General features: G+C 43.1%; 1 protein-coding gene across 1 annotated transcript in view; it reads left to right on the top strand.

Annotated features, from left to right (window-relative positions):
- Positions 1–11546, top strand: part of ANKLE2 (ankyrin repeat and LEM domain containing 2) — a 38742-nt gene that overhangs the window by 18558 nt on the left and 8638 nt on the right. Inside the window, exons 3-6 of the mRNA XM_006874071.1 lie at positions 1236–1442; positions 2387–2580; positions 2685–2873; positions 4245–4367. Coding sequence (XP_006874133.1) covers positions 1236–1442; positions 2387–2580; positions 2685–2873; positions 4245–4367 — 713 coding nt within the window. The remainder of the gene's footprint in view (positions 1–1235; positions 1443–2386; positions 2581–2684; positions 2874–4244; positions 4368–11546) is intronic.

Genomic DNA, 11546 nt, shown 5'->3' with positions numbered 1-11546 from the left:
ATTTGCTTTAGCATCTCTACACTGGAGAGCAAGTTTCAGAGTCTCTTCTGACATCCATTTTGACCTTTTCCTTCTTCCTTGTCTTCTCAGTGAGTTTTTGCTTTCATGTATGATGTTCTTGATGTCATCCCACAACTCTTCTGGTCTTCGGTCTTTAGTGCTTAATGTATCAAATCTGTTCTTCAGATAATTTTCAGCTTCAGTTTGAATTTGCATATGAGTAATTGATGGTCTGTTCCACAGTCTCCTCCTGGCCTTGTTCTGACTGATGATATAGAGCTTTTCCATCATCTCTTTCTGCAGATGTGGTCAATATGATTTGTATGTATTCCATCTGGTAGGTCCATGTGTATAGTCGTCTCTTATGCTGTCTAAAGAAGGTATTTGAAATGAACAAATCACTGGTTTTCTAGAATTCTATCATGTGTTCTCCAGCATAATTTCTATCACCAAGGCCATTTTTCCTACTACTGATCCTTCCTCTTTGCTCCCAACCTTTGCCTTCCATTCACCAGTAATGATCAAGACATTGTGATTGCATGTTTGATCGATTTCAGAATGAAGAAGTTGGTCTAATTCTTGTATTTCATCCTCACTGGTTTTAGTGGTTGGTGTGTAAATTTAAATAATAGTGGTATTAATTGGGCTTCCCTGTAGGCGCATGGATATTATCTTATCCCAGACAGCATTGTACCTCATCACTGATCTGTATATGTTCTTTTTGACAATGAATGCAACACCATTCCGCTTCAATTTGTCATTCCTGGCATAGTAAACCATGTGGTTGTCAGATTCAGAATGGGAAATACCAGTCCATTTCAGCTCACTAATGCCTAAGACATCGATGTTGATGCGTTCCATTTCATTTTTGACAACTTTCCATTTTCCCAGATTCATACTTTGTACATCCCATGTTACGATTTTCGGTTGATGTTTACAGCTGTTTCTCTTCATTTTGGGTTGTGCCCCATCAGCAAATAAAGGTCCCGCCAGCTTTTCTCCAGCGCGCTTTACTCCATTCGTGTCATCACAATCACCTCTGCTTTGAGGAGGCAGCTAGCTCTTCCCCAGTCGCATTTTGAGTGCCTTCCAACCTGAGGAGCTCCTTTTCTGGCACTATATCTGACAGTGTTTCTCTGCTATTCATCAGGTTTTCAGTGACTAAATATTCTTCCTGGGCTGTACAATAATACAAGCAGGGAATTGATTCTATTCTTTTATTTTTTTTCATACAGAGAGGATTCATGTTTATGAGGATAAAAAGGAAGCCTTGCAGGCTGTCAAAATGATCAAGGGATCTCGATTTAAAGCTTTTCCAAGCAGAGAAGAGGCTGAAAAATTTGCTCGAGGAAGTTGTGATTATTTCCCTTCTCCAAGCAAAACCACCTTAGCAGTGTCTCCTGTGAAAGTAACACCAATACTTAGCAATGGTGGGCTCAAAGGTAACAGCACTTCATACGCGGGTTGTTAGGCAACAGTGGTTTGTGCCTTCTTTCTTGGTATATTGTGGCTTGTTTTCTCTGTCTGATGTAAGTTTGGTTTGTCCAGAAGTAGAGACCAGAGGCCCAGGCTTTGAAGAAGCCATGGGAAGAGGGTGCAGGCTGGTCTGGGATGGGGTGTGCTATGGGTAAAGCAGGAGAGATGGGATGTGGAGGTGACTGAGACCCAGAGTTGGTGGGGGCTCCTTGGAGGCCTTAATGTTGAGCACTCAGGTCCTGTATGTGGTTTGCAAAATCAGGTTCACTTGCAGGAAGGTGACCACGTCCCGCCTCCACCTGAAGAGCTAGGAGGTCTCCTGTGTGTAGCCTTGCTCACTCAGCTCTGTGCAGAATGCTGCCTGTGTTACTCAGCTCAGGCTGAGGTTTTCAGAAGTCCAGCTGTCCTGGCTGCTTCTAGGAGGCATTGCCCTCTGCTTCAGGGTACAACTTTGTCAGGAATCCCCTCTGCCCCTCTCTGCCCCACCTCAGATTCATCCAGGGTTCTTTGTTCACAGAGCCATTCTGACTGGACTCTAGTTGGAGTTGGTGGCTCTCACTTGTGTTGGTCACAGTGCATCTGCACCACTAGTGGAGGATTATGCCCATTTACTCTGCAGTATAAATAGCCTTTTCGCACTACAGACGACAAGGACTGTGCTTCAAGCCCTCCAGCCTCTCCTTAGGAGAAAGATGAGACTTTGTGCTCCTGTAAAGAGTTAAAGCCTGGGAAACCCTATACAGGGTTGCTGTGCATCGGAACCAACTCCATGCACTTAACAACCACAACAATTGGCATCTGAGTTGCGAGCCTCCAGGAGAGCTTTCACCTCTTGGGTCCAGCACACAGTGCGTGATGGGAAAGTATGTGTGAAGTTCAGAGTGCTTACATCCTGTGTTCTAAATAACAGATGGTTTATACTCATCAGAGTCGGAAACTGTCAGCAAAGAGCGGGCCAACAGTTACAAAAATCCTCGAACCCAGGACCTCACAGCCAATCTGCGGAAGGCTGTGGAGAAAGGAGACACAGACACCTTTGCAGACCTTGTCTGGAGTAATCCCCGGTATCTCATTGGCTCGGGGGACAATCCCACCATCGTACAGGTAAGCCTGATTTCAGCACTGTTGTCAAGGAGACTCGGTCACTGTGGTCACCTTGCTCATAATCACAGGCGAAGCAAAGCTCAGAACTGGTGTTTTTCTTCCAGGAAGGATGCCGGTACAATGTCATGCATGTTGCTGCCAAGGAGAACCAGGCTTCTCTATGCCAGTTGACCTTGGAGACTCTGGAGAACCCTGAGTTCATGAGGCTCATGTACCCGGACGATGACGAGAACATGCTGCAGAAACGCATCTGTTACCTTGTTGACCTGTACCTGAACACCCCCGACAAGATGGTGCGTGGTCTCCTCCCTTCTTTCTCAGCAGGGATGTCCTGTGCCGAGTGTACCAGGTGTAAGCTAGGTGCTTGTAGTGGTGTTACTGTGCAGGGCAGGAGAAGGACTCAGAGTGAGGAGGTGTCATCAGGACACTAAGGCACACACTTGTTCACCAGAGTGTCCACACTGCCAAGCAGTGTATCCTCGTAGGCTGTGTCCCTGCCTGCTTCACCCTGTAGCCTGCGGATGGAGGGAAGGCACGAGCTGAACTGTGGCGGAATGACCCCGGGAACTCTGTCTGGAGTCTGCCAGGCTGTGTGTCCAACCCCCAAGTTGGAGAAGCCGTTCTTCTCTCCTGTGCTGTGTATTCCTGGAAAAGAGCTTGTTTGGCAAGATGGCTTCTTGGATTGTTTGTTCATTCATCATGTGCCAGATCACTAGGCAACTGCCTCACCCTGTGTAATGTTCCATGGGGTGCATAGTGGTCATGGGGAAACCTGGGAAGGATGTGAAGGCCCCACACATGCTCCTGTATGTGGCGCCCTCACCCTCTCAGCTACGCTACTCCCAACGTTTGGTATTAAGAAATTGTTGATAGTAGTGTGAGAGTCCACTGCCTTCAAGAAGAGTTACAGTAGGGTGTTAAATGGTCCAGGTGCCCACATGACATCAGGCCTGTTAAACCTTTGTTGTTGTTAAATGCTGTCAAGTCAGTTCCGACCCATAGCGGCCCTGTATGGGTTTTCCAAGGAGCAGCTGGTGAGCTTGAGCCATTGACCTTGCAGTTCAAACGGCTTTGCAGTCTGGCACATTAGCCTACAGTGCCACACCAGGAGTCCATTAAACCTTTAGGAGCAGGGATATCACAAATCAAACTATATAGAATGAGTGGCTGTCACACCCCAGTGCCCAGTGTTTCATGTCATTAAGCTGAGTCATCCCAGAAGTCGTGTGAGGAAGTGCCCTCCAGGTCACTGTGAAGATACTTTTCTGGTCACACCAGAGTCTGGAGTCCCACCCCCTGGAGCTGGGGCCACTAATTGCAGCCTCATATTAGACCAAAAACCATGTGATTCCACATTTTCTTAGAGCGCAGCCCAAATTCACAGACGTTGCTTGTGTTCAGTGTTGCCTCCGTTTATTACTTGTTTGACTCCTTGAACACCAGACCCTGAACTCGAGTGCTGCCGCTTCCCAAACACATGCTGTACCCAGGTGGATGAGGAGTCCTTCTTCCTGCCCAAGGCCCCAGCATTCGGCACTGGTGCTGAGTCTGTGCTGATAGCACATTGTTGTTGAGGGAATGGCGTCTTTGTCTCTGTTTCTGTTTTACTAAACACCTATTGCATCGTCTGGCAGCCTCCTGACAGTGTCCTTCTCCTTGTCTAGGGCTATGACACACCCTTGCATTTTGCCTGCAAGTTTGGGAATGCCGATGTGGTCAACGTCCTTTCTTCCCACCCTTTGATTGTGAAAAATCCAAGGAATAAATATAACAAGACCCCTGAAGATGTAAGTCCCTGTTGAAATGCAATGGTCCTGTGGTGTTAGCAATGAAAGCACATGGAGTTGGGGTGGTGGGCTGTGGTAGCAGCCATGAGTCCTGCTGCTCTGGCTGTGTGTCAGTGCCTCGTGGGCAACTGAGCACCTCCACGGAGAGAGGTGGCTACCCTCTGAAAAGCAGGAAGGTAGAAAACTGCCAAGAGGGCAGTGTTATCATTGTAGAACTGGGTCTCTTAACCCATTCAAGAGCAAGTTGTTTTCTGCTTGGACTTTTTCTTTTTGTGGACCCCACGTGTTTCAGTGATGGAATGCAGTTGGAATGCAATGTTGGGGAGGATTGGGTTTTAAAGTAATAAGGATTTTTGTACAGTTGTTATTACCATCAAGTTGGTTCCAACTCAGAGCTCAGCAGAAGGACTGTCCAGTCCTGCGCCAGCCTCACAATTGTTATTTGAGCACGTTGCTGCCACCATTGTGTCAGTCTGCCTTGATTTGGGGGTCTTCCTCTTCCTCGCTGACCTTCCACTTTACCAAGTGTGATGTTCTTCTTCAGCCAGCGACTGGTCCCTCCTGAGAACATGTCTAAAGTACAAGATGAAGTGTGGCCATCCTGGTCTAAGGAGCTTTCAGGATGTAATTCCACCACACAGATTGCTTGCTCTTCCTGCAGTCCATGGTACTTTTAATGGTCACAGTCTCCCTCAGTCGCTGTCCACCTTTCACACGCATATGAGGTGATTGGAAACACCAGACTTGTGTTAGGTGTATCTTAGCCCTCAAACTGATAACTTTCCTCGTGAACACTTTAAAGAGGTCTTTTGCAGCAGGTTTGTCTAATGCAGTAGGTTGTTTGTGTTTGTCTAATGCAATACGCCATTTGATTTAAGCTTTTATTGTGAATTGAGTGGAAGTTTACAGGGCAGATCATCAGTTTTATATTCAAGGAATCATATACTTTGTTTCATTACAATGTGTATGATCCTCTCCATGTACCATCAGTTAACAGTATTTCTCTCTATTCATTCTAGGTCTTTTTTTTTTTAAAACACTCAAGCATATATAATAATTTATACCACCAAAGGGCACGTTCTGCAAGTCTGTCCCCTGGCCACCAGCTCTCAGTCCCTTTCTTTCTATGAATCCAGAGTCCTCAGCTGCTCCCTCTCTTCATATCCCCATCTCTGCCTCCGTCTCTGGTGTCACTGCTTCTCTGGATAAAGTCCCACATTCTGCTTGTGCTCTTTTCCCTTGATGGTCCTAGACTCCTCTGTTACTGGACTGAAAGATTAACTGCTCCCCCATTTTTGTTACAAAATTTCTACTTTAACAGTTGTGACAGTCGCAATTAGTCATGATAACAATTACTGTTGTATCATAAGAATCTTATCGCCATCTGTTTTTGCTTGACCCATCTAGCTAAGACCCATCTAGACAAGACGAAAACTATTCAGTGGGGACACTTTCTTCCCCCCAATACTCTTCAGATGATTACATCTGTGAAAGAGAGGATGGAAACCTCCCTATCATCAGCCAAAACAAGGCCAGGGACAATCTGTGGTACAGACCATCAGTTGTTCTTATGCGAATTCAGGCTAAAACTGAAGAAAAGTTTCAAAAGTCCACAAGAGCCGAAATATAACCTTGAACATGTCCCACCTGAATTTAGAGATCATCTAAAGAACCAATTTGATGCATTGGACTCTAAAGAACAAAGAACAGAAGAGTTGTGGGATGACATTAAGGACATCATACAGCAAGAAAGCAAAAGGTCATTAAGCAGACATGTAAGAAAGAAATGACCAAAATGGATGTCAGAAGAGACTCTGAAACTTTTTCTCCAACGTAGAGATGCTGAAGCAAATGGAAGAAGTGAGGGATGTACAAGGGCTGAACAGAAAATTTCAAAAGTCAGCCCTCAAAGATAAAAGTCAAATATTAGATTCTTGGGCCCAGAGTCAGTGACATAGCCACAGAGGACTAGAGTGGAGAGTGAAGCGTCCAGCTGATAAGGAGAGGGCATATGCATAAGAACACCCACACTTGCAGATAATACCCACTTGACCTGGCTTCAATGACTAGATGATCAGCACTCAACCAGAAGAAAAAGAAGAGAGGAAAAAAAGAGTCTTCTGATACAATTTGATGAACTTGACCTACACCTATGGATGCAGTAGCTCAAAAATGGCAACAAATCTTTACAGCAAGGCTCATTCCCACCCCCTCCATACACAGAGTAGACAGGAATGGACAACTTGGACATTGATTACCCAAAATGTATGTGGGCGGGGAGGAGGGACCTTCAAAGGCAAGACGTGACTGGCTTACAAGCTTTCAAGAGGGGATCTAGATCCAAAGGGTGTGGAGGAAGGTAGAATCTCCACTGAGTAGTATCCAATCTGTCTAGGCATGATTGATGAAATGCGGCTAGGTCTCTTGTGATACAATAGTGAATGATTGTTATCAGGACTGTTTGTGAGGGTTGAAAATATAAAGGTAGACGTTTTGTAGCAAGGAGGGGAGTGATTAACTTTGCAGTCTAGGAGCAGAGGTCCCTGGGACCATCAAGGGAGAAGAGCAGAGAGCGGGACCCCCTACCCAGAGAAGCAGTGATGCCAGAGATGGAGGCAGAGACGATGACATGGAGAGATGGAGCAGCCGGGGACTTTAGATCCAGAGAGGGAGAGGGGCTGTGTGCTGACGACCGGGGGGCAGGCTTGCAGGGTGTATGTACCCTGTGGTTGGTTGATGATGCATGGAGGGGATTGTAACCATGACAATGAAATAATATACGATAGGGTGAATGTAAAACTAATGTTCTCCCATGTAAACTATCACATAATTCACAATACAACTTTTTTTTTTTTTAAAGTGAAATATTATAACAAAATATGCAAAGACTTGGCCTTAGAAAACCAAAAGGGAAGAACACGTTTTGCTCAGCTTTTCTCAAGCTCAGGGAACTGAAGAAAAAATTCAAACCTTGTGGTATTGAAGGATTCTTTGGACAAAATATGGAAAGATGCAGAAAGCATCATTTGATGTTATACACAGAGTCATTGTACCTAAAAGAAATGGTCTGTATTCAACCATTTCAAGAGGTAACATATGATCAAAAGCCAGTGATCCTGAAGGAGGAAGTCCAAGGTGCATTGAAGGCAATGGCAAAGAACAAGGCATGGGGAATTGATGGAATGTAAATTGAAATATTTCAACAAACTAATGTGACAGTGGAGGCACTCATCCATCTATGCCAAGAAATTTGGAGGACAGCTACCTGGCCAACTGACTGGAAGAGATCTGTATTTGTGCCTGTTCCAAAGAGAGGTGACTTAACTGAATGCAGAAATCATCAGACAATATCATTAATAGCCCGTGCGAATAAAGTTTTACAAAAGGGAATTTAAAAATGACTACAACCCTACATTGACAGAGAACTTCCAGAGGTTCAAGCTGGATTCAGAAGAGGCCGGGGAATGAGGGATATCATTGCTGACGTAAGATGGATCTTGGCTGAAAACAGAAAATTCCAGAAAATGTTGACCTGTGTTTTATTGATTATGCAGAACCTTTTGATTGTGTGGATCATAACAAGCTATGAGCAGTATGAGTATTCCAGAACACATAATTGTGCTCATGAGGAACCTGTACATAGACCAAAGGAACACTGAATGACTTAAGTTAAGATGTGCACGAGGGTTGTATTCTTTCAACATACTTATTTAATTTATGCTGAGCAAATAATCAGAGAAGTTGGGTTATATGAGGAAAAATGTGGCATCAAGATTGGAGGAAGACTCTTTAACAGCCTTGTATCATATGCAGATGATACAACCTTGCTTGCTAAAAGTGAAAAAGACTTGAAATACTTACTGATGAAATCAGAGACTACAGCCTTCACTATGGGGTGCATCTCAGTCCTCACCACTGGACTAATAAATAGCATCCTTATAAAGGAGAAAAGAGTGAAGTTTTCAAAGATTTTATTTTGCTCAGATCAACCATGAATCCTCATTGAAGCAGGAGTCAAGTCGTGAAACGACGTATTGCATTAGGTAACTCTGCTGTGCAAGACCTCTTTAAAGTGTTGGAAGAGCAGAATGTCAGCTTGAGGACTAAGGAGTGCCTGAGCCAATCTATGGTATTTTCAGTTACCTCATATGCATGTGAAATTTGGACAGTGAATAAGGAAGACCGTAGAAGAATTGATGCACTTGAGTTATGGTGTTGGAGGAGAATATTTCAAAGTACCATGGATTGCCAAAAGAGCAAACATCTGGGATGGAAGAAGTGCAGCCAGAGTGCTCCTAGGAATCCAGGATAGCCAAACTTCGTCTCTCATATTTTATACATATTATCAGGTGGGACCAGTCAGTGGAGAAGGATATCATGTTTGGCAAAGTGGAGGGTCGGAGAAAAAGAGGAAGGCCACCAATGAGATGGATTGGCACAGTGGCGGCATTGATGGGCTCATGCCTAGCAGCTATTATGAGGTTGGCCCAGGACCTGGCAGTGTTTCCTTGTGTTGTGCATCGGGTTGCTATGAGTTGGTACCGACTCGATAGCACCTAACTGCTGCTGCTCCTACTGCTTTCAGCCAAGATCCATCGGACATCAGCAATAATACCCCAAGTTCCAGGTCCTCTTCTGAATCCGGCTTGAATTTTGGTAGTTTGCTCTCATTGTACTGCTGCAACCGGTTTTAAATTATCTTCAACAAAATATTACTAACATGGAATGTTAATGATATTGTTAGATCATTTCTGAATTCTGTCTTTGGAATGGGAACACATATGAATCCCTAGTCAGTTGGCCAGATAGCTGTCTTCCAGATTTGTTGGCACAGATGAGTGAACACCTTCAGGGCTCCGTCAGTTTCCATAGCCTTGTTTTCCGTCACTGCCTTCAGCACAGCTTGGGTTTTGATCTTCAGTTCCATTGACTGTAGATAGTAAGCTACCTCTTGAAAGAGTTGGATATCAAACATCGACTATGTATGCCTTCCATCATCTTTTTATTCTTTCTGCATCATTAATTATTTTGCCCATAGCATCCTTCTATCTTGAATTTTTTTTCCCATTCTTTCAGCTTGAAAATTCTGAGCAAGTTCTTCCCTTTTGGTTTTCTAACTCCAGGTCTTTGGACATTTTGTTATCATATTTTGTCTTCTCATGCTGCCCTTTTAAACTTTCTATTCAGCTCTTTTACTTCCTCATTTCTTCTCCATTTGCTTTAGCTTCTTTATGCTTGAGATCACGTTTCAGAATCTCTTCTGACCTCCGTTTCGGTGTTTTCTTTCTTTCCTGTCTTTTTATGACCTTTTGCTTTCTTGTATTATGTTCTTGATGTCATCCCACGACACTTCTTATCTTCAGTCATTAGTGCATAATGTTCTCTAAATTCAGGTGCCTGTGAGTAATCGAAGGCCTCTTCCACAGTTGTCCCCCGGTCTTATTTTGACTAATCATTTTGAGCTTTTCCACTGTCTTTTTCCACAGAGGTGGTCAGTCTGACTCCTGCGTTTTCCATCTGGTGAATTCCACATTTATAGCCTTTTATGTAATGTTAAAAAGGTGTTTGCATATCCCTGAGGCAGAGGTGGAATGTTATGAATTATAGTTATGATGTGTGCCGGTGGCTAAAGTCTTGTCTCACGTTCGCTACATTAACAATTATTTTCTGCTACGGTATTATGTAAAGTTTGGTCCATGCATTGACTGATAATGGTCTACAAATTGTTTACTTCTGGTCTGTAACAAGTTAAGCATAATGAGTTAAATGCCAACACCAAGAGTAAGCGTTTAGAAACCTTTACAACAATGTGAATTAATTTATGACCACTAAAAATAATAATTTTTAAAATGGCAAAATAAAAGGTATTTGCAGTGAATAAGTTGTTGGTCATGCCATCTCCATATCATTTCTATCACCAAGACCTTATTTTCCTACTATTGATAGTTTTTTCCAGCCTTTGTGTTCTAATCACCACTAAATATCAATGAATCTTCATTGCATGTTTGATCAATTCCAGACGTAGGACATTGGTGGTGGTGGTGGTTTTTAGGTGCCCTCAAGTCAGTTGCTGCTCACAGTGACCCTGTAAAGGGCTTCTGAGGGTGTAAATGTTTCTAGGAGCACAAAGCCTCATCTGTTTTTCACAGAAAAGCTGGTGGCCTCAAACAGCTTACTTTGTGGTTAGCAATCTAATGCTTGTGTATTCTTCAGTTTCTTCATCACTGACAGCATTGATAGGTCTTGAAATGTTCCTTTTGATTATGAATATATTAGTACCCACCTTCTGTGGAAAGTTTAGTATCTACTAATAAATGAGAAATAAAATGTGTTAGAAAATTTCACAATTCAGAGATTACCATTATTTTGTATATATCTAGCCTTTCTTTTATGTGTATCTGTGTGTGCTTTTGAACATAAAATGCTAATTAATAACCAACTTTAAAACTGATTTTTTTGTTTTTTCAAACACTGACTTCTGCCAACAATCAATTACAGAATTAAAATATACTTAGTTGCATTCGTTATATACACTATTTAGTTTGTTCTCCTACTGGCTTTGAAGTAAATGGTAACTCTGTGGTTCCATTTTTTCTTTCCTTTTATTTGAAGGTTAAAAGTTTGTATCACTACAGTTTTCCAGGACTTAGAAAGTTGATTCCTAAAGTAGCAAAAAATATGACTCATGTTCCGTACCACATAGGGAAGGGTTTTGTCTACAATCAGGTAAACAACCACCGCAGTGTTCACTTGGTGGCCAGGCCCTAAAATGCATCAAACTCAGCAACTTCTCAGCAGCTTCATATATCTCTGCTCGGAATTAGGAGGGCACTTGCAGACGATGCAGAGCAGCCTGAGGAAAGAAACTAGAACTGACCATTACCAGAACATGCTCTTTTCAACCTGATCCCTCAATTATTAACAAAACGTTTTAGAAGAAAGACTTCACCATTCATACAATTTTTATGCAGGATTTATGAAATCTTCAGCGTTAAGAGAATATTCTCGTGGGGCAGTTCTGCTCTGTTACACCAGGGGGCGCTTTGAGTGGATGACATGTAAGGCTGTATATGAGAGTCTCGCTCATATGATCCAAGAGTAAATAGACAAAGGTTTACAAAACAGACTAAATGCTTTAGAGAAAGGAAGATCGCTTAAGGGAAATAAGACCCAATATAT

The sequence above is a fragment of the Chrysochloris asiatica genome, unplaced genomic scaffold (genome assembly GCF_000296735.1).
Source record: "Chrysochloris asiatica unplaced genomic scaffold, ChrAsi1.0 scaffold00261, whole genome shotgun sequence".
Lineage (NCBI taxonomy): Eukaryota > Metazoa > Chordata > Mammalia > Afrosoricida > Chrysochloridae > Chrysochloris > Chrysochloris asiatica.
Note: the sequence above shows the minus strand (reverse complement) of the source record. Positions and strands in the feature narration are given on the sequence as shown.